Source organism: Oncorhynchus gorbuscha, unplaced genomic scaffold (assembly GCF_021184085.1).
Source record: "Oncorhynchus gorbuscha isolate QuinsamMale2020 ecotype Even-year unplaced genomic scaffold, OgorEven_v1.0 Un_scaffold_1699, whole genome shotgun sequence".
Taxonomy (NCBI): Eukaryota; Metazoa; Chordata; class Actinopteri; order Salmoniformes; family Salmonidae; genus Oncorhynchus; species Oncorhynchus gorbuscha.
Window position 1 is genome coordinate 61625 of NW_025746401.1, and position 24761 is coordinate 86385.

The following is a 24761-nucleotide window of genomic DNA, read 5'->3' on the forward strand; positions in this document are numbered from 1 at the left end:
GAGGACCTGAGCCCTAGGACCGTGCCCCAGGACTACCTGACATGATGGCTCCTTGCTGTCCCCAGTCCATCTGACTGTGCTGCTGCTCCAGTTTCAACTGTTCTGCCTTATTAATTTGACCATGCTGGTCATTTATGAACATTTGAACATCTTGGTCATGTTCTGTTATAATCTCTACCCGGCACAGCCAGAAGAGGACTGGCCACCCCACATAGCCCGGTTCCTCTCTAGGTTTCTTCCTAGGTTTTGGCCTTTCTAGGGAGTTTTTCCTAGCCACCGTGCTTTTACACCTGCATTGTTTGCTGTTTGGGGTTTTAGGCTGGGTTTCTGTACAGCACTTTGAGATATCAGCTGATGTACGAAGGGCTATATAAATAAATTTGATTTGATTTGATTTGATTAGACAGTAGCCGCAAGCCAACGAGACTGTGCCATACAGTGCCTTCAGAAACTAGCCAGTAGACAGTAGCAACAAGCCAACGAGACTGTGCCATACAGGGCCTTCAGAAACTAGCCAGTAGACAGTAGCTACAAGCCAACGAGACTGTGCCATACAGGGCCTTCAGAAACTAGCCAGTAGACAGTAGCAACAAGCCAACGAGACTGTGCCATACAGTGCCTTCAGAAACTAGCCAGTAGACAGTAGCTACAAGCCAACGAGACTGTGCCATACAGTGCCTTCAGAAACTAGCCAGTAGACAGTAGCCACAAGCCAACGAGACTGTGCCATACAGTGCCTTCAGAAACTAGCCAGTAGACAGTAGCCGCAAGCCAACGAGACTGTGCCATACAGTGCCTTCAGAAACTAGCCAGTAGACAGTAGCCGCAAGCCAACGAGACTGTGCCATACAGTGCCTTCAGAAACTAGCCAGTAGACAGTAGCCGCAAGCCAACGAGACTGTGCCATACAGTGCCTTCAGAAACTAGCCAGTAGACAGTAGCCGCAAGCCAACGAGACTGTGCCATACAGTGCCTTCAGAAACTAGCCAGTAGACAGTAGCTACAAGCCAACGAGACTGTGCCATACAGGGCCTTCAGAAACTAGCCAGTAGACAGTAGCCACAAGCCAACGAGACTGTGCCATACAGTGCCTTCAGAAACTAGCCAGTAGACAGTAGCCACAAGCCAACGAGACTGTGCCATACAGTTCCTTCAGAAACTATTCACAGCGCTTGACTTTTTCCACATTTTGTTGTCTTACAGCCTGAATTTAAAATGGATAACGTTTAGATATTGTGCCACTGATCCATACACAATATCCCACAACGTAAAAAGTGGAATTTTTTGTTTAGACATTTTTACCAATTCATTAAAAATGTAAAGCTGAAATGTCTTGAGTCAATAAGTCTTTTACCCCTTTTATAGCAAGCCTAAATACATTCAGGAGTACAAATGTGCTTAACAAGTCACATAATATATATATATTTTTTTTCTTCACATAATACGTTGCATGGACTCACTGTGTGCAATAATAGTGGTTAACCAGGTTTCTGAGTGATTACCCCATCTCTCTACCCCACACATACAATTGTCTGTAAGGTCCCACAGTGGAGTAGCGAATTTCAAGCACAGAATCAACCACAAAGACAAGAGAGTTGCAAAGATTCAACCAAAAAGACCATGGAAGTTTTCCAATGCCTCGCAAAGATGGACACCTATTGGTAGATGGGTAAATATAAGCAGACACTGAATATCCCTTTGAGCATGATGAAATTGTTAATTACGCTTTGGATGGGTGATTCAATACACCCATAGGTGTAGAGTAATTAATTTGCATTTTATTAGAGACAACGATAGACAGCTGCCTCTAATTGAGAACCAATCTAGGCAACCATAGACTTACAAAAACACCTAGATACCTTCTTACTGGTTGGTAGGTGATCAAATACTTATGTCATGCAACAAAATGCAAATGAATTACTTAAAAATCATACAATGTGATTTTCTGGATTTTGTTTTAGATTCCGTCTCTCACAGTTGAAGTGTACCTATGATAAAAATGACAGACCTCTACATGCTTTGTAAGTAGGAAAACCTGCAAAATCGGAAAACCTGCAAAATCGGCAGTGTATCAAATACTTGTTCTCCCCACTGTATGCTAGCTTTGCTAGATAATTAGCTAGATCAACATACGAGACAGACGCTGTTCGAGCATCCAGAACAAATTCCAGTCCTTACCTTATGATGCATTCATTCAGTACACCGTTCTGTCAATGCCATTTTCTTCATGCCATTTTAATACACATTTATGCTGACTAATCAACAATATCAAGTTACTTTTTAGTGTGTTCCCAAAGTCTGAACCCAGTAAGCAAAATGACATTTAAAATACATTATACGATACAATTCCAGACGTTGAAGTTAGGTTCATTTTAGGTTCTGAATGAAAGGTGAAAATAGTTATTTTCAGGACGTCAAAATAGGTATTTTCCGGACGTTGAAAATGCATATTTTCTGGTTCATTTTCGGTTCTGAATAAATGTTGAAAAGACTTTCTCTAGTTTGTTTTACTGTAATGTACTGCATCTGTTTCTCAAACCTTTCCTCGGGTACACCCAGATGTTTCACAATTGTACTGTAGCTCTGATCTAGCTATTCAAGACCTTGAGGATTAGTTGACAAGTTGAATCAATTAGCTCTGGAGTAGATCAATTACATGAAATGGCCTGGGTACTGTTAGTTAATCAGATTTCTCTGTCATTGTTATCATGGATTCAGATTCAGAACTGATGTCCTCTCTCCATGACCTGCAGATTGCTGTCATCTTGCCATTCTTGTAACGTAAGCACTTGGATTCAGGAAGCTGGTGCAGCAGGTAGTTAATAATAAAGGCAGATAAACAAAACAGGAGAAGCGTGCTAAATTAAACAAAACTAATACTGCCTAATGACTGAGGCTATTGAGGGCTAAATAAAAAGAGATCAATCAGGGTGATGGACAAGGAGGACCGAGCACGCCCCCATTCTCATCGGCGGGGCTGTAGTGGAGCAGGGTTGAGAGCTTCAAATTCTATGGCGTCCACATCAACCAACAAACGAACATGGTCCAAGCACACCAAGGCACACCAAAACAGTGAGGAGGGCATGTCAAAACCTATTCCCCCTCAGGAGACTGAAAAGATTTGGCAAGGTTACTCAGATTCTCAAAATGTTTTACAGCTGAGCCATCGAGAGCATCCTGACCAGTTGCATCACTGCCTGGTATGGCAACTTCTCGGCCTCAGACCTCAAGGCACTACAGAAGGTAGTGCGTACGGCCCAGTACATCACTGGTGCAAAGCTTCCTGCCATCCAGGACCTCTACACCAGACAGTGTTGCTGTCTACACCAGGCATTGGCAAGATAGGGATTATATGCCAGCAACAAACGCTGACACTACACATCCAAGTATATCAGACCAAATTATGAAAGACTAGAATTGTACTTTCGAATTCTAAAAAGTCACTGTAGAAGAGGTGAAAAAAAGTATTGTTGTCTATCAACAATGACAAGCCACCGGGGTCTAACAATCTGGATGGAAAATGACTGAGGAGAATAGCAGACGATATTTCCACTCCAATTTGCCATATCTTCAATTTAAGCCTACTAGAAAGTGTGTGCCGTCAGGCCTGGAGGGAAGCTAAAATCATTCCGCTTCCCAATAATAGTAAAGCCCCCTTCACTGGCTCAAATAGCCCACCAATCAGCCTGTTACCAACCCTTAGTAAACTTCTGGAAAAATTGTGTTTGACCAGATAAAATTATATTTTACAGTAAACAAATTGACACCAGACTTTCAGCGCGCTTATAGGGAAGGACATTCAATAAGCACAGCACTGACACAAATGACTGATGATTGGCTGAGAGAAATTGATGATAACTTCATTGCAGCTTTTGACATTATCGAAAAACGTATGTGTTATGGCTTTACACCCCTGCTATAATGTGGATAAAGAGTTACCTGTCTAACAGAACACAGAGGGTGTTCTTTAATGGAAGCCTCTCCAACAAAATCCAGTTAGAATCAGGAATTCCCCAGGACAGCTTTCTAGGCTTTCCAGAAAACCAGAGGAAATGGTCAGGGTGACAACTGACCATTTCCAATGTTTATTTAAGGAAAGGGAAATAGATGTAGAGCAGGGAAATGTGTTTTTAGAACACTTGTCCAGGCGGTTGCCGGAGGACATTAGAGAAGTGATGGAGAAGTGATGGAGGCCCAGATCACACTAGAAGAGGTTGAGAGCGCTCTTAGGAGGATGTGAAAAGGGAAGGTGGCTGGGATGGATTGGCTGCGGCTGAGTTTTATCTCAAGTTTTGGGGTATACTTGGACCAGTGGTCCTCGAAGTCTTGAAGGCCATCCTTGAGACGGGGGTCCCGGGGGGATCAATGGCTGTTGGTGTGCTGTCACTTCTGTATAAGAAGGGGGAAGCAACAGACCTTGGCAACTGGTGGCCGTTGACCATGCTGTGCGTAGATTACAAGCTATTTGCAAAGGTTTTAGCAGACCGGTTGCGTACAGCCCTTCCCTACGTCATCCATGAGGATCAGACGTGCAGGGTAGAGGGCCGCTCTATTAGATGGAACCCTACAGTTAATCAGGGACTCCATTGCTTGGGTTGAAGATAGAGGTCTGCCTTTAATGGTAGCAGCGCTAGATCAGGCGAAAGCCTTTGATTGCATGAATATAACTTTTCTATTCAGTGTGTTAGGTAGATTAGGATTTGGGGAGAAATTCATAGGATGGATCTGTACATTATATGTCGGAGCGGGGTGCCAAGTTAGTGTAAATAGTCACTTGGGTGATGTTTTTGACCTCTCGTCTGGGGTCAGGCAGGGGTGCCCACTCTCGGCTCTCCTCTTCGTTCTGTACATGGAGCCTCTGGGGGCTGCCATTAGGGCAGACACAGGGGTGGAAGGCTTGTTGATCCCTGGAACAGGGAACAGCGCTTTGTGGAAGAATGGACCCGAGAGAAGGATGAGTGGGTAAAAACCTGGGAGGAGATGGAGAGGTGGTCGATCGATCCAGAGAGAGTGCCAGTGCCCGCCTGGGATTCTATGGAACAGTGCGAGGAGGGATACAGGAGAATGGAGGAACGGCGATGATATATGGGTACACGGCTAGCACGGAAGACCGAGAGGCAGCCCCAATAAATGTTTTGGGGGGGACACACGAGGAGATTGGCTAAGTCAGGTAGGAGACCTGAGCCAACTCCTCGTGCTTACCGTGGGGAGCGTATAACTGGTCAGGCACCGTGTTATGCAGAGATGCCCACGGCGTCTCCAGTGCGCATTTCTAGCCCGTTGCGCTATATTCCAGCTCATTGGCCGGTTCTGCGTACTGTGAGTCTGGACAGCCCTGTGTGTCCTGTGCCAGCGGGCAAGCGACAGTACCCAGTCCAGAGCGTCCGGCGACAGTACCCAGTCCAGAGCGTCCGGCGACAGTACCCAGTCCAGAGCGTCCGGCGACAGTACCCAGTCCAGAGCGTCTGGCGACAGTACCCAGTCCAGAGCGTCTGGCGACAGTACCCAGTCCAGAGCGTCCGGCGACAGTACCCAGTCCAGAGCGTCCGGCGACAGTACCCAGTCTAGAGCGTCCGGCGACAGTACCCAGTCTAGAGCGTCCGGCGACAGTACCCAGTCTAGAGCGTCCGGCGACAGTACCCAGTCCAGAGCGTCCGGCGACAGTACCCAGTCCAGAGCGTCCGGCAACAGTACCCAGTCCAGAGCGTCCGGCAACAGTACCCAGTCCAGAGCGTTCGGCAACAGTACCCAGTCCAGAGCGTCCGGCGATAGTCTACAGACCGGAACCTCCTACGACGGGCCGCAGTCCGGAACCTACCACGACGGGTCCCAGTCCGGATCCGCCAGAGTCTCCCTCCAGTCCGGATCCGCCAGAGTCTCCCTCCAATCCAGAGGCGCCACTCACTCCAGACTCGACCATCAGTCCAGTGGCGTCCTCTAGTCCGTGGTCGGCGGTGAGTGTTCCCACTCCAGAGACATTAAGTAAGTGTGACGAGTCAGAAGTGGAGCAGGGTCCACGTCCCGAACCAGAATCGCCACCTCGGAGTTATGCCCACCCAGACCCTCCCATATAGGTTTAGGTGTGTGGCCGGGAGTCCACATCTTTGGGGGGGTACTGTCACGCCCTGACCTTAGTATTCTTTGTTTTCTTTATTATTTTGGTTAGGTCAGGGTGTGACATGGGTGATGTATGTGTGTTTTTGTACTGTCTAGGGGTTTTGTATGTTTATGGGGGTGTTTACTATCTAGGTGTTTATGTATGTCTATGGTTGCCTAGATTGGTTCTCAATTAGAGGCAGCTGTTTATCGTTGTCTCTGATTGGGAACCATATTTAGGCAGCCATCTTCTTTGGGTATTTCGTGGGTTATTGTCTATGTGTTAGTTGCCTGTGTCAGCACTATATTTAGCTTCACGTTCGTTTTTGTAGTTTGTTTATGTGTTTCTTCGTCGTCATTAAAGTAACATGTATTTATATCACGCTGCGCCTTGGTCTCCTCCATTCAACGAACATAACAACTGCTTGCAGTAACCCTGTATTATAAACTGTCATGGTCAAAACATATTGATACAACAGTAGCAAGGATGGGGAGGAGTCTGTCTATAATAAAGCACTGCTTTGCCTTCTTAACAGCATTATCAACAAGGTAGGTCCTACAGGCCCTAGTTTCTACCTTCTTAACAGCATTATCAACAAGGCAGGTCATACAGGCCCTAGTTTCTACCTTCTTAACAGCATTATCAACAAGGCAGGTCATACAGGCCCTAGTTTATACCTTCTTAACAGCATTATCAACAAGGCAGGTCATACAGGCCCTAGTTTCTACCTTCTTAACAGCATTATCAACAAGGCAGGTCATACAGGCCCTAGTTTATACCTTCTTAACAGCATTATCAACAAGGTAGGTCCTACAGGCCCTAGTTTCTACCTTCTTAACAGCATTATCAACAAGGCAGGTCCTACAGGCCCTAGTTTATACCTTCTTAACAACATTATCAACAAGGCAGGTCCTACAGGCCCTAGTTTATACCTTCTTAACAACATTATCAACAGGGCAGGTCCTACAGGCCCTAGTTCCTACCTTCTTAACAACACTATCAACAAGGCAGGTCCTACAGGCCCTAGTTTATACCTTCTTAACAACACTATCAACAAGGCAGGTCCTACAGGCCCTAGTTTCTACCTTCTTAACAACACTATCAACAAGGCAGGTCCTACAGGCCCTAGTTTATACCTTCTTAACAACACTATCAACAAGGCAGGTCCTACAGGTCCTAGTTTCTACCTTCTTAACAACACTATCAACAAGGTAGGTCCTACAGGCCCTAGTTTATACCTTCTTAACAGCATTATCAACAAGGCAGGTCCTACAGGCCCTAGTTCCTACCTTCTTAACAACACTATCAACAAGGCAGGTCCTACAGGTCCTAGTTTCTACCTTCTTAACAACACTATGAACAAGGCAGGTCCTACAGGTCCTAGTTTCTACCTTCTTAACAACACTATCAACAAGGCAGGTCCTACAGGCCCTAGTTTTGTCGCACCTGGACTACTGTTCAGTTGTGTGGTCAAGTGCCACAAAGAGGGACTTAGGAAATTTGCAATTATTTCAGGACAGGGTAGCGCAGCTGGCACTTAAATATACACGGAGAGCTAACATTAATAATATACATGTCAATCTCTCCTGGTTCAAAGTGGAGGAGAGAATGACTTCATCACTACTTGTATTTGTGAGAGGTATTGACATGCTGAATCCACTCCTTTGTAAAGGACACCAGCAGTAAGGTTTCAGACCAGCTCGCCTCCTACGGGACACCAGCAGTATGGTCTCAGACCAGCTCCCCTCCTAAAGGACACCAGCAGTATGGTCTCAGAACAGCTCCCCTCCTTAAGGACACCAGCAGTATGGTCTCAGACCAGCTCCCCTCCTAAAGGACACCAGCAGTATGGTCTCAGAACAGCTCCCCTCCTAAAGGACACCAGCAGTATGGTCTCAGACCAGCTCCCCTCCTAAAGGACACCAGCAGTATGGTCTCAGACCAGCTCCCCTCCTAAAGGACACCAGCAGTATGGTCTCAGAACAGCTCCCCTCCTTAAGGACACCAGCAGTATGGTGTCAGACCAGCTCCCCTCCTAAAGGACACCAGCAGTATGGTCTCAGACCAGCTCCCCTCCTAAAGGACACCAGCAGTATAGTCTCAGAACAGCTCCCCTCCTTAAGGACACCAGCAGTATGGTCTCAGAACAGCTCCCCTCCTTAAGGACACCAGCAGTATGGTCTCAGAACAGCTCCCCTCCTAAAGGACATCAGCAGTATGGTCTCAGACCAGCTCCCCTCCTAAAGGACACCAGCAGTATGGTCTCAGAACAGTTCCCCTCCTAAAGGACACCAGCAGTGTGTTCTCAGACCAGCTCCCCTCCTTAAGGACACCAGCAGTATGGTCTCAGACCAGCTCCCCTCCTTAAGGACACCAGCAGTATGGTCTCAGAACAGCTCCCCTCCTAAAGGACACCAGCAGTATGGTCTCAGAACAGCGCCCCTCCTTAAGGACACCAGCAGTATGGTCTCAGACCAGCTCCCCTCCTAAAGGACACCAGCATTATGGTCTCAGACCAGCTCCCCTCCTAAAGGACACCAGCATTATGGTCTCAGACCAGCTCCCCTCCTAAAGGACACCAGCAGTATGGTCTCAGAACAGCTCCCCTCCTTAAGGACACCAGCAGTATGGTGTCAGACCAGCTCCCCTCCTAAAGGACACCAGCAGTATGGTCTCAGACCAGCTCCCCTCCTAAAGGACACCAGCAGTATGGTCTCAGAACAGCTCCCCTCCTTAAGGACACCAGCAGTATGGTCTCAGAACAGCTCCCCTCCTTAAGGACACCAGCAGTATGGTCTCAGAACAGCTCCCCTCCTTAAGGACACCAGCAGTATGGTCTCAGAACAGCTCCCCTCCTAAAGGACACCAGCAGTATGGTCTCAGAACAGCTCCCCTCCTTAAGGACACCAGCAGTATGGTCTCAGACCAGCTCCCCTCCTAAAGGACACCAGCAGTATGGTCTCAGAACAGTTCCCCTCCTAAAGGACACCAGCAGTATGTTCTCAGACCAGCTCCCCTCCTTAAGGACACCAGCAGTATGGTCTCAGACCAGCTCCCCTCCTAAAGGACACCAGCAGTATGGTCTCAGAACAGTTCCCCTCCTAAAGGACACCAGCAGTATGTTCTCAGACCAGCTCCCCTCCTTAAAGACACCAGCAGTATCGTCTCAGAACAGCTCCCCTCCTTAAGGACACCAGCAGTATGGTCTCTATTATTGAATCTCTTGATCCTCTCCCTGATAATACCTTGTTAGTTATTTTTTTGATGTTGAGTTATACACTAATATTCCACACGAGGGCGGTATTGAAGCTATGGAACATTTTCTTCTGCAACGTGACCCTAATGAACTACCATCCAGTGCTGCATTATAACATTGGCTGAAATATTACTCTACACAAAACTACTTCATATTTCTAAATGGTTTCTTTATTCAGATGAAGGGTACTGCTATGGCCCCCATGGCTCCTAACTATGCTAATTTGTATGTGGGTTACATGAAACAGTCTATTCTCAATCCTCTCAAAAATGTTTTCTTGAATGACATTACTATGTGGAAATGGTACGTTGATGATTCTTGTGTTCTATGGAGGGGTGATGCAAAACAGCTCCAGGCGTTCCATGCTTTTCTTCACTCCTGTTCTGAGCATCTGACATTTACTATGCAATCTGATACACGTCAAATCAGTTTCCTTGATTTTCTGATTTTGTGTGAAGATAATGTTCTATACACTGAAACCTACTGAGCGTAACAGTGTGTTGAGGTCTGATAGTTGTCACCCACTTCCCTTGAAAACAGTTTGCCCTACAGCCAATTCTGTCGAATCAAAAGAATTAGCAAAAAACTGAAATATCCAAATCAAATGTTATTTGTCACATGTGCCAAATACAACCTTACTTACAATCCCAAACCAACAACGCAGTTTAAAAAAGGGCGGCAGTAAAATAACAATAGCGAGACTATATACAGGGGGGTACCGGTACAGAGTCAATATGCGGGGGCACCGGTTAGTGGAGGTAATTGAGGTAATATGTACATGTAGGTAGAGTTATTAAAGTGACTATGCATAGATAATAACAGAGAGTAGCAGCAGCGTAAAAGAGTGGGGGCAATGCAAGTAGTCTGGGTAGCCATTTGATTAGATGTTCAGGAGTCTTATGGCTTGGGGGTAGAATCTGTTTAGGACCTAGACTTGGGAAAAGAATCGATCACAAACATCGGCACATTCTAAGATCCGATGACAGTATCGGATCCACCCCAAAATATCCCAGTACAACGTCTATTTACGCCTCTACTGGATGGACACTAGTAGTGTAACGGCTGTGATCAATGCAATGGCACTTATAAATGTAGATCCTTCAAACACCCACAAACAGGGAAACAGATCCCAATCAAAGGTGTTTCCACGTGCTCCACTAAGGCAGTTATTTATCTTATAACTTGTCCTTGTGGTAAAAAATGTTTTTTTGTTGTTGTTTTTTTTGTTGTTTTTTCACCTTTATTTAACCAGGTAGGCTAGTTGAGAACACCTTTATTTAACCAGGTAGGCTAGTTGAGAACACCTTTATTTAACCAGGTAGGCTAGTTGAGAACAAGTTCTCATTTGCAACTGCGACCTGGCCAAGATAAAGCATAGCAGTGTGAACAGACAACACAGAGTTACACATGGAGTAAACAATTAACAAGTCAATAACACAGTAGAAAAAAAGGGGAGTCTATATACAATGTGTGCAAAAGGCATGAGGTAGGCGAATAATTAAAATTTTGCAGATTAGCACTGGAGTGATAAATGATCAGATGGACATGTACAGGTAGAGATATTGGTGTGCAAAAGAGCAGAAAAGTAAATAAATAAAAACAGTATAAAAACAGTATGGGAATGAGTTAGGTGAAAATGGGTGGGCTTTTTACCAATAGACTATGTACAGCAGCAGCGATCGGTTAGCTGCTCAGATAGCTGATGTTTGAAGTTGGTGAGGGAGATAAAAGTCTCCAACTTCAGCGATTTTTGCAATTCGTTCCAGTCACAGGCAGCAGAGTACTGGAACGAAAGGCGGCCAAATGAGGTGTTGGCTTTAGGGATGATCAGTGAGATACACCTGCTGGAGCGCGTGCTACGGATGGGTGTTGCCATCGTGACCAGTGAACTGAGATAAGGCGGAGCTTTACCTAGCATGGACTTGTAGATGACCTGGAGCCAGTGGGTCTGGCGACGAATATGTAGCGAGGGCCAGCCGACTAGAGCATACAAGTCGCAGTGGTGGGTGGCATAAGGTGCTTTAGTGACAAAACGGATGGCACTGTGATAGACTGCATCCAGTTTGCTGAGTAGAGTGTTGGAAGCCATTTTGTAGATGACATCGCCGAAGTCGAGGATCGGTAGGATAGTCAGTTTTACTAGGGTAAGCTTGGCGGCGTGAGTGAAGGAGGCTTTGTTGCGGAATAGAAAGCAGATTCTTGATTTGATTTTCGATTGGAGATGTTTGATATGAGTCTGGAAGGAGAGTTTGCAGTCGAGCCAGACACCTAGGTACTTATAGATGTCCACATATTCAAGGTCGTAACCATCCAGGGTGGTGATGCTAGTCGGGCATGCGGGTGCAGGCAGCGATCGGTTGAAAAGCATGCATTTGGTTTTACTAGCGTTTAAGAGCAGTTGGAGGCCACGGAAGGAGTGTTGTATGGCATTGAAGCTCGTTTGGAGGTTAGATAGCACAGTGTCCAATGACGGGCCAAAAGTATATAGAATGGTGTCGTCTGCGTAGAGGTGGATCAGGGAATCGCCCGCAGCAAGAGCAACATCATTGATATATACAGAGAAAAGAGTCGGCCTGAGAATTGAACCCTGTGGCACCCCCATAGAGACTGCCAGAGGACCGGACAGCATGCCCTCCGATTTGACACACTGAACTCTGTCTGCAAAGTAATTGGTGAACCAGGCAAGGCAGTCATCCGAAAAACCGAGGCTACTGAGTCTGCCGATAAGAATATGGTGATTGACAGAGTCGAAGGCCTTGGCAAGGTCGATGAAGACGGCTGCACAGTACTGTCTTTTATCGATGGCGGTTATGATATCGTTTCATACCTTGAGTGTAGCTGAGGTGCACCCGTGACCGGCTCGGAAACCAGATTGCACAGCGGAGAAGGTACGGTGGGATTCGAGATGGTCAGTGACCTGTTTGTTGACTTGGCTTTCGAAGACCTTAGTTAGATAGGCAGGGCAGGATGGATATAGGTCTGTAACAGTTTGGGTCCAGGGTGTCTCCCCCTTTGAAGAGGGGGATGACTGCGGCAGCTTTCCAATCCTTGGGGATCTCAGATGATATGAAAGAGAGGTTGAACAGGCTGGTAATAGGGTTTGCGACAATGGCGGCGGATAGTTTCAGAAATAGAGGGTCCAGATTGTCAAGCCCAGCTGATTTGTACGGGTCCAGGTTTTGCAGCTCTTTCAGAACATCTGCTATCTGGATTTGGGTAAAGGAGAACCTGGAGACGCTTGGGCGAGGAGCTGCGGGGGGGCGGAGCTGTTGGCCGAGGTTGGAGTAGCCAGGCGGAAGGCATGGCCAGCCGTTGATAAATGCTTATTGAAGTTTTCGATAATCATGGATTTATCGGTGGTGACCGTGTTACCTAGCCTCAGTGCAGTGGGCAGCTGGGAGGAGGTGCTCTTGTTCTCCATGGACTTCACAGTGTCCCAGAACTTTTTGGAGTTGGAGCTACAGGATGCAAACTTCTGCCTGAAGTAGCTGGCCTTAGCTTTCCTGACTGACTGCGTGTATTGGTTCCTGACTTCCCTGAACAGTTGCATATCGCGGGGACTGTTCGACGCTATTGCAGTCCGCCACAGGATGTTTTTGTGCTGGTGTGGGTAAAACAAAGTGCAAATTAAAAGTACGAATCTTGGAGCATCGCAGCACCATTAGGTGCAAATAATAATAGGTGCAAAAACATGACCCAGTTGTGGTCCACTTTTTGGAAGCGAACCACAAGATTTCAACCCTACGTTATATTGTCCATCGAACATGTCACCCTCCCTAGCAGAGGGGTGACCTCGACAATTTATTGTTAAAACGAGAGGCTGCCTGGATCTTTCATTTAAAGGACCTTGCTCCCTTCGGTCTCAATGAAGACTTTGATCTGAAGCCATTCTTGTGATTGTGATTTTGCTATTCATTGTAAATGTTTGTAGGACTATGTAGCCAAATGTGATCTATGATCGTATGCTATCCATTCATGTTTTTGTATGTTATTCTTATGTCTGAGAATTAACCAATGATATCAGGCCAGACCTGGCCATGATTACAGACACCTGTGTGTCCTTTGACACTATATAAACTAGTGACCCTCAGTCTTTTGTCATTATACCCTGATCAACAAACATTGGTTATTAAGGTATGAAATGATTTCATCTGAGCTCCTAGAGCTCGGCTTTCCTTTTCTTTCTCAATCAGCTAATTGGGAATCCAGAATGAATACAAATGTCATGGCAAAAGATGTGTGCTACGGGTTGGTATTCATTTAGACAGGTTACATTCTTAGGTACAGGGGCTATGGTGGTTTGCTTGAAACATGTAGGTATTACAGACTGGGTCAGAGAGGTTGAAAATGTGTCTCTCTCCATCTCTCAGTATGGGATCGTCCTGGATGCTGGCTCCTCACATACAGCAGTGTATATCTACGAGTGGCCAGCAGAGAAGGATAACGACACCGGAAGAGTGCAGCAGACACACTCCTGCAAAGTCCAAGGTAGACACACGCACGCACGCACGCACGCACGCACGCACGCACGCACGCACGCACGCACACACACACACACACACACACACACACACACACACACACACACACACACACACACACACACACACACACACACACACACACACACACACACACACACACACACACTATAAAAACCTAGCAAGCTGGGACCGGGAGACTGAAAAACAGCTTCTATCTCAAGGCCGTCAGACCATTAAACAGCCATCACTAACACAGAGGCTGCTGCCAACATAGACTCGAATCTCTGTCCACTTTAATCTATTTAATAAATGGATTTGAAGGTATCACTAGTCACTTTAAATAACGGCACTTTAATAATGTCTACATGTCCTACATTACTCATCTCATATGTATATACTGTATTCTATACCATCTACTGCATCTTGCCTATGGCACACGGCCATCGCTCATCCAGATATGTATATGTACATATTCTTATTCCATCCCTTTAGATTTGCGTGTATAAGGTAGGTGTTGTGGAATTGTTAGGTTAGATTACTCGTTAGTTATTACTGCATTGTCAGAACTAGAAGCACAAGCATTTCGCTACACCCCCATTAACATCTGCTAACCATGTGTATGTGACCAATAAAATTTGCTTTGTTATCTAGTTAAAGTGTGTGTGTGTGTGTGTGTGTGTGTGTGTGTGTGTGTGTGTGTGTGTGTGTGTGTGTGTGTGTGTGTGTGTGTGTGTGTGTGTGTGTGTGTGTGTGTGTGTGTGTGTGTGTGTGTGTGTGTGTGTGTGTGTGTGTGTGTGCGTGTGTGCGTCCGTCCGTCCAGGTGCTGGTATCTCCAGCTACTCTGTGCTTCCAGGGCAGGCAGGGGCGTCTCTGAAGAGCTGTATGAAGGAAGCAGAGAGCCTCATCCCCCTAAGCAGGCACCACGAGACCCCCCTCTACCTGGGGGCCACCGCCGGAATGAGGCTGCTCAGGTACCCCTGGATGCAAAATGTTGTTTCGTAGGATAGCTGCAAGTATTATCCGTCGGATGATTGGTTGAGCCTTCTTGGGTGCGTGACCACTCCCTTAACAAAACACCAAACCAGGCAAACAATTTCCCTCGTCTCAGATCGGAAAGATTTCCACCAGATACTACAGTCACAAAGTCAAAATTGGTTATATTGTAAAAATGTGTGAAAGCTCAAATGAGCTTTTTGGTCTTAATTTAAGGTTAGGGTTAGGCATAAGGTTAGCAATGTGGTTATGGTTAGGGTTAAGATTAGGTTTAGGTTTAAAAAGATACATTGTAGAGGTAGGTATGTTTTCTGACTTTGTGGCTCTGGTAACTAGTGATGAAAAGATCAGAAATTAGTATTAACGAACCACCAACTTCAATGACGCTGATCTTCAAATTATCCAGAACCACTACGACCCAATGGTGTTTAGGAGGAGAACTGTAACTACTGACTGGCCAGAACCACTACGACCCAATGGTGTTTAGGAGGAGAACTGTAACTACTGACTGGCCAGAACCACTACGACCCAATGGTGTTTAGAGGAGAACTGTAACTACTGACTGGCCAGAACCACTACGACCCAATGGTGTTTAGGAGGAGAACTGTAACTACTGACTGGTGTTTAGGAGGAGAACTGTAACAGAACCACTACGACCCAATGGTGTTTAGGAGGAGAACTGTAACTACTGACTGGCCAGAACCACTACGACCCAATGGTGTTTAGGAGGAGAACTGTAACTACTGACTGGCCAGAACCACTACGACCCAATGGTGTTTAGGAGGAGAACTGTAACTACTGACTGGCCAGAACCACTACGACCCAATGGTGTTTAGGAGGAGAACTGTAACTACTGACTGGCCAGAACCACTACGACCCAATGGTGTTTAGGAGGAGAACTGTAACTACTGACTGGCCAGAACCACTACGACCCAATGGTGTTTAGGAGGAGAACTGTAACTACTGACTGGCCAGAACCACTAACTGGTGTTTACCCAATGGTGTTTAGGAGGAGAACTGTAACTACTGACTGGCCAGAACCACTACGACCCAATGGTGTTTAGGAGGAGAACTGTAACTACTGACTGGCCAGAACCACTACTACCCAATGGTGTTTAGGAGGAGAACTGTAACTACTGACTGGCCAGACATTAACCACTACGACCCAATGGTGTTTAGGAGGAGAGCTGTAACTACTGACTGGCCAGAACCACTACGACCCAATGGTGTTTAGGAGGAGAACTGTAACTACTGACTGGCCAGAACCACTACGACCCAATGGTGTTTAGGAGGAGAACTGTAACTACTGACTGGCCAGAACCACTACGACCCAATGGTGTTTAGAGGAGAACTGTAACTACTGACTGGCCAGAACCACTACGACCCAATGGTGTTTAGGAGGAGAACTGTAACTACTGACTGGCCAGAACCACTACGACCCAATGGTGTTTAGGAGGAGAACTGTAACTACTGACTGGCCAGAACCACTACGACCCAATGGTGTTTAGGAGGAGAACTGTAACTACTGACTGGCCAGAACCACTACGACCCAATGGTGTTTAGGAGGAGAACTGTAACTACTGACTGGCCAGAACCACTACGACCCAATGGTGTTTAGGAGGAGAACTGTAACTACTGACTGGCCAGAACCACTACGACCCAATGGTGTTTAGGAGGAGAACTGTAACTACTGACTGGCCAGACATTAACCACTACTACCCAATGGTGTTTAGGAGGAGAACTGTAACTACTGACTGGCCAGAACCACTACGACCCAATGGTGTTTAGGAGGAGAACTGTAACTACTGACTGGCCAGACATTAACCACTACGACCCAATGGTGTTTAGGAGGAGAACTGTAACTACTGACTGGCCAGAACCACTACTACCCAATGGTGTTTAGGAGGAGAACTGTAACTACTGACTGGCCAGAACCACTACGACCCAATGGTGTTTAGGAGGAGAACTGTAACTACTGACTGGCCAGAACCACTACTACCCAATGGTGTTTAGGAGGAGAACTGTAACTACTGACTGGCCAGACATTAACCACTACGACCCAATGGTGTTTAGGAGGAGAACTGTAACTACTGACTGGCCAGAACCACTACTACCCAATGGTGTTTAGGAGGAGAACTGTAACTACTGACTGGCCAGAACCACTACGACCCAATGGTGTTTAGGAGGAGAACTGTAACTACTGACTGGACCGGAACCACTACGACCCAATGGTGTTTAGGAGGAGAACTGTAACTACTGACTGGCCAGAACCACTACGACCCAATGGTGTTTAGGAGGAGAACTGTAACTACTGACTGGCCTGAACCACTACGACCCAATGGTGTTTAGGAGAACTGTAACTACTGACTGGCCAGAACCACTACGACCCAATGGTGTTTAGGAGGAGAGCTGTAACTACTGACTGGCCAGACAACCACTACGACCCAATGGTGTTTAGGAGGAGAACTGTAACTACTGACTGGCCAGAACCACTACGACCCAATGGTGTTTAGGAGGAGAACTGTAACTACTGACTGGCCAGAACCACTACGACCCAATGGTGTTTAGGAGGAGAACTGTAACTACTGACTGGCCAGAACCACTACGACCCAATGGTGTTTAGGAGGAGAACTGTAACTACTGACTGGCCAGAACCACTACTACCCAATGGTGTTTAGGAGAGAACTGTAACTACTGACTGGCCAGAACCACTACTACCCAATGGTGTTTAGGAGGAGAACTGTAACTACTGACTGGCCAGAACCACTACGACAATGGTGTTTAGGAGGAGAACTGTAACTACTGACTGGCCAGAACCACTACGACCCAATGGTGTTTAGGAGGAGAACTGTAACTACTGACTGGCCAGAACCACTACGACCCAATGGTGTTTAGGAGGAGAACTGTAACTACTGACTGGCCAGAACCACTACCACTACTGACCCAATGGTGTTTAGGAGGAGAACTGTAACTACTGACTGGCCAGAACCACTACGACCCAATGGTGTTTAGGAGGAGAACTGTAACTACTGACTGGCCAGAACCACTACGACCCAATGGTGTTTAGGAGGAGAACTGTAACTACTGACTGGCCAGAACCACTACGACCCAATGGTGTTTAGGAGGAGAACTGTAACTACTGACTGGCCAGAACCACTACTACCCAATGGTGTTTAGGAGAACTGTAACTACTGACTGGCCAGAACCACTAATACCCAATGGTGTTTAGGAGGAGAACTGTAACTACTGACTGGCCAGAACCACTACGACCCAATGGTGTTTAGGAGGAGAACTGTAACTACTGACTGGCCAGACATTAACCACTACGACCCAATGGTGTTTAGGAGGAGAACTGTAACTACTGACTGGCCAGACATTAACCACTACGACCCAATGGTGTTTAGGAGGAGAACTGTAACTACTGACTGGCCAGAACCACTACGACCCAATGGTGTTTAGGAGGAGAACTGTAACTACTGACTGGCCAGAACCACTACGACCCAATGGTGTTTAGGAGGAGAACTGTAACTACTGACTGGCCAGAACCACTACGACCCAATGGTGTTTAGGAGGAGAACTGTAACTACTGACTGGCCAGAACCACTACTACCCAATGGTGTTTAGGAGAACTGTAACTACTGACTGGCCAGAACCACTAATACCCAATGGTGTTTAGGAGGAGAACTGTAACTACTGACTGGCCAGAACCACTACGACCCAATGGTGTTTAGGAGGAGAACTGTAACTAATGACTGGCCAGAACCACTACTACCCAATGGTGTTTAGGAGGAGAACTGTAACTACTGACTGGCCAGAACCACTACGACCCAATGGTGTTTAGGAGGAGAACTGTAACTACTGACTGGCCAGAACCACTACGACCCAATGGTGTTTAGGAGGAGAACTGTAACTACTGACTGGCCAGACACCACTACTGACCCAATGGTGTTTAGGAGGAGAACTGTAACTACTGACTGGCCAGAACCACTACTACCCAATGGTGTTTAGGAGGAGAACTGTAACTACTGACTGGCCAGAACCACTACGACCCAATGGTGTTTAGGAGGAGAACTGTAACTACTGACTGGCCAGACATTAACCACTACGACCCAATGGTGTTTAGGAGGAGAACTGTAACTACTGACTGGCCAGAACCACTACGACCCAATGGTGTTTAGGAGGAGAACTGTAACTACTGACTGGCCAGAACCACTACTGTAACTACTGACCCCAATGGTGTTTAGGAGGAGAACTGTAACTACTGACTGGCCAGAACCACTACGACCCAATGGTGTTTAGGAGGAGAACTGTAACTACTGACTGGCCAGACATTAACCACTACGACCACTACGCCCAATGGTGTTTAGGAGGAGAACTGTAACTACTGACTGGCCAGAACCACTACGACCCAATGGTGTTTAGGAGGATAACTGTAACTACTGACTGGCCAGAACCACTACGACCCAATGGTGTTTAGGAGGAGAGCTGTAACTACTGACTGGCCAGAACCACTACGACCCAATGGTGTTTAGGAGGAGAACTGTAACTACTGACTGGCCAGAACCACTACTACCCAATGGTGTTTAGGAGGAGAACTGTAACTACTGACTGGCCAGACATTAACCACTACGACCCAATGGTGTTTAGGAGGAGAACTGTAACTACTGACTGGCCAGAACCACTACGACCCAATGGTGTTTAGGAGGAGAACTGTAACTACTGACTGGCCAGAACCACTACTACCCAATGGTGTTTAGGAGAACTGTAACTACTGACTGGCCAGAACCACTAATACCCAATGGTGTTTAGGAGGAGAACTGTAACTACTGACTGGCCAGAACCACTACGACCCAATGGTGTTTAGGAGGAGAACTGTAACTAATGACTGGCCAGAACCACTACTACCCAATGGTGTTTAGGAGGAGAACTGTAACTACTGACTGGCCAGAACCACTACGACCCAATGGTGTTTAGGAGGAGAGCTGTAACTGCTGACTGGCCAGAACCACTACGACCCAATGGTGTTTAGGAGGAGAACTGTAACTACTGACTGGCCAGAACCACTACTACCCAATGGTGTTTAGGAGGAGAACTGTAACTACTGACTGGCCAGAACCACTACGACCCAATGGTGTTTAGGAGGAGAACTGTAACTACTGACTGGCCAGACATTAACCACTACGACCCAATGGTGTTTAGGAGGAGAACTGTAACTACTGACTGGCCAGAACCACTACTACCCAATGGTGTTTAGGAGGAGAACTGTAACTACTGACTGGCCAGAACCACTACGACCCAATGGTGTTTAGGAGGAGAACTGTAACTACTGACTGGCCAGAACCACTACGACCCAATGGTGTTTAGGAGGAGAACTGTAACTACTGACTGGCCAGAACCACTACGACCCAATGGTGTTTAGGAGGAGAACTGTAACTACTGACTGGCCAGACATTAACCACTACGACCCAATGGTGTTTAGGAGGAGAACTGTAACTACTGACTGGCCAGAACCACTACGACCCAATGGTGTTTAGGAGGAGAACTGTAACTACTGACTGGCCAGAACCATTAACCACTACGACCCAATGGTGTTTAGGAGGAGAACTGTAACTACTGACTGGCCAGAACCACTACGACCCAATGGTGTTTAGGAGGAGAACTGTAACTACTGACTGGCCAGAACCACTACGACCCAATGGTGTTTAGGAGGAGAACTGTAACTACTGACTGGCCAGACACACTACGACCCAATGGTGTTTAGGAGGAGAACTGTAACTACTGACTGGCCAGAACCACTACTACCCAATGGTGTTTAGGAGGAGAACTGTAACTACTGACTGGCCAGAACCACTATGACCCAATGGTGTTTAGGAGGAGAACTGTAACTACTGACTGGCCAGAACCACTACGACCCAATGGTGTTTAGGAGGAGAACTGTAACTACTGACTGGCCAGAACCACTACTACCCAATGGTGTTTAGGAGGAGAACTGTAACTACTGACTGGCCAGAACCACTAATACCCAATGGTGTTTAGGAGGAGAACTGTAACTACTGACTGGCCAGAACCACTACGACCCAATGGTGTTTAGGAGGAGAACTGTAACTACTGACTGGCCAGAACCACTACGACCCAATGGTGTTTAGGAGGAGAACTGTAACTACTGACTGGCCAGAACCACTACGACCCAATGGTGTTTAGGAGGAGAACTGTAACTACTGACTGGCCAGAACCACTACTACCCAATGGTGTTTAGGAGGAGAACTGTAACTACTGACTGGCCAGACATTAACCACTACGACCCAATGGTGTTTAGGAGGAGAACTGTAACTACTGACTGGCCAGAACCACTACGACCCAATGGTGTTTAGGAGGAGAACTGTAACTACTGACTGGCCAGACATTAACCACTACGACCCAATGGTGTTTAGGAGGAGAACTGTAACTACTGACTGGCCAGAACCACTACGACCCAATGGTGTTTAGGAGGAGAACTGTAACTACTGACTGGCCAGACATTAACCACTACGACCCAATGGTGTTTAGGAGGAGAACTGTAACTACTGACTGGCCAGAACCACTACGACCCAATGGTGTTTAGGAGGAGAACTGTAACTACTGACTGGCCAGAACCACTACGACCCAATGGTGTTTAGGAGGAGAACTGTAACTACTGACTGGCCAGACATTAACCACTACGACCCAATGGTGTTTAGGAGGAGAACTGTAACTACTGACTGGCCAGAACCACTACTACCCAATGGTGTTTAGGAGGAGAACTGTAACTACTGACTGGCCAGAACCACTACGACCCAATGGTGTTTAGGAGGAGAGCTGTAACTACTGACTGGCCAGAACCACTACGACCCAATGGTGTTTAGGAGGAGAACTGTAACTACTGACTGGCCAGAACCACTACTACCCAATGGTGTTTAGGAGGAGAACTGTAACTACTGACTGGCCAGAACCACTACGACCCAATGGTGTTTAGGAGGAGAGCTGTAACTACTGACTGGCCAGAACCACTACTACCCAATGGTGTTTAGGAGGAGAACTGTAACTACTGACTGGCCAGAACCACTACTACCCAATGGTGTTTAGGAGGAGAACTGTAACTACTGACTGGCCAGACATTAACCACTACGACCCAATGGTGTTTAGGAGGAGAGCTGTAACTACTGACTGGCCAGAACCACTACGACCCAATGGTGTTTAGGAGGAGAACTGTAACTACTGACTGGCCAGACATTAACCACTACGACCCAATGGTGTTTAGGAGGAGAACTGTAACTACTGACTGGCCAGAACCACTACGACCCAATGGTGTTTAGGAGGAGAACTGTAACTACTGACTGGCCAGACATTAACCACTACGACCCAATGGTGTTTAGGAGGAGAACTGTAACTACTGACTGGCCAGAACCACTACGGTGTTTAGGAGGAGAACTGTACCCAATGGTGTTTAGGAGGAGAACTGTAACTACTGACTGGCCAGAACCACTACGACCCAATGGTGTTTAGGAGGAGAGCTGTAACTACTGACTGGCCAGACATTAACCACTACGACCCAATGGTGTTTAGGAGGAGAACTGTAACTACTGACTGGCCAGAACCACTACTACCCAATGGTGTTTAGGAGGAGAACTGTAACTACTGACTGGCCAGAACCACTACGACCCAATGGTGTTTAGGAGGAGAGCTGTAACTACTGACTGGCCAGAACCACTACGACCCAATGGTGTTTAGGAGGAGAACTGTAACTACTGACTGGCCAGAACCACTACTACCCAATGGTGTTTAGGAGGAGAACTGTAACTACTGACTGGCCAGAACCACTACGACCCAATGGTGTTTAGGAGGAGAACTGTAACTACTGACTGGCCAGAACCACTACTACCCAATGGTGTTTAGGAGGAGAACTGTAACTACTGACTGGCCAGAACCACTACTACCCAATGGTGTTTAGGAGGAGAACTGTAACTACTGACTGGCCAGACATTAACCACTACGACCCAATGGTGTTTAGGAGGAGAACTGTAGCTACTGACTGGCCAGAACCACTACTACCCAATGGTGTTTAGGAGGAGAACTGTAACTACTGACTGGCCAGACATTAACCACTACGACCCAATGGTGTTTAGGAGGAGAACTGTAACTACTGACTGGCCAGACATTAACCACTACGACCCAATGGTGTTTAGGAGGAGAGCTGTAACTACTGACTGGCCAGAACCACTACGACCCAATGGTGTTTAGGAGGAGAACTGTAACTACTGACTGGCCAGACATTAACCACTACGACCCAATGGTGTTTAGGAGGAGAACTGTAACTACTGACTGGCCAGAACCACTACGACCCAATGGTGTTTAGGAGGAGAACTGTAACTACTGACTGGCCAGACATTAACCACTACGACCCAATGGTGTTTAGGAGGAGAACTGTAACTACTGACTGGCCAGAACCACTACGACCCAATGGTGTTTAGGAGGAGAACTGTAACTACTGACTGGCCAGAACCACTACGACCCAATGGTGTTTAGGAGGAGAGCTGTAACTACTGACTGGCCAGACATTAACCACTACTGACCCAATGGTGTTTAGGAGGAGAACTGTAACTACTGACTGGCCAGAACCACTACTACCCAATGGTGTTTAGGAGGAGAACTGTAACTACTGACTGGCCAGAACCACTACGACCCAATGGTGTTTAGGAGGAGAGCTGTAACTACTGACTGGCCAGAACCACTACGACCCAATGGTGTTTAGGAGGAGAACTGTAACTACTGACTGGCCAGAACCACTACTACCCAATGGTGTTTAGGAGGAGAACTGTAACTACTGACTGGCCAGAACCACTACGACCCAATGGTGTTTAGGAGGAGAGCTGTAACTACTGACTGGCCAGAACCACTACTACCCAATGGTGTTTAGGAGGAGAACTGTAACTACTGACTGGCCAGAACCACTACTACCCAATGGTGTTTAGGAGGAGAACTGTAACTACTGACTGGCCAGACATTAACCACTACGACCCAATGGTGTTTAGGAGGAGAACTGTAGCTACTGACTGGCCAGACATTAACCACTACGACCCAATGGTGTTTAGGAGGAGAACTGTAACTACTGACTGGCCAGAACCACTACTACCCAATGGTGTTTAGGAGGAGAGCTGTAACTACTGACTGGCCAGAACCACTACGACCCAATGGTGTTTAGGAGGAGAGCTGTAACTACTGACTGGCCAGGCATTAACCACTACGACCCAATGGTGTTTAGGAGGAGAACTGTAACTACTGACTGGCCAGAACCACTACTACCCAATGGTGTTTAGGAGGAGAACTGTAACTACTGACTGGCCAGAACCACTACGACCCAATGGTGTTTAGGAGGAGAACTGTAACTACTGACTGGCCAGAACCACTACTACCCAATGGTGTTTAGGAGGAGAACTGTAACTACTGACTGGCCAGAACCACTACGACCCAATGGTGTTTAGGAGGAGAACTGTAACTACTGACTGGCCAGAACCACTACTACCCAATGGTGTTTAGGAGGAGAACTGTAACTACTGACTGGCCAGAACCACTACTACCCAATGGTGTTTAGGAGGAGAACTGTAACTACTGACTGGCCAGAACCACTACGACCCAATGGTGTTTAGGAGGAGAACTGTAACTACTGACTGGCCAGAACCACTACGACCCAATGGTGTTTAGGAGGAGAGCTGTAACTACTGACTGGCCAGAACCACTACGACCCAATGGTGTTTAGGAGGAGAACTGTAACTACTGACTGGCCAGACATTAACCACTACTACCCAATGGTGTTTAGGAGGAGAACTGTAACTACTGACTGGCCAGAACCACTACTAACCAATGGTGTTTAGGAGGAGAACTGTGACTACTGACTGGCCAGAACCACTACTACCCA

At 46.9% G+C, this 24761-nt stretch overlaps 1 protein-coding gene across 1 annotated transcript in view; it reads left to right on the top strand.

The window, feature by feature from the left end:
- LOC124023838 (ectonucleoside triphosphate diphosphohydrolase 1-like) overlaps window positions 1-24761 on the top strand; it is a 44602-nt gene that overhangs the window by 9440 nt on the left and 10401 nt on the right. Inside the window, exons 4-5 of the mRNA XM_046338047.1 lie at window positions 13724-13841; window positions 14658-14808. Of these exons, the coding sequence (XP_046194003.1) occupies window positions 13724-13841; window positions 14658-14808 (269 nt within the window). The remainder of the gene's footprint in view (window positions 1-13723; window positions 13842-14657; window positions 14809-24761) is intronic.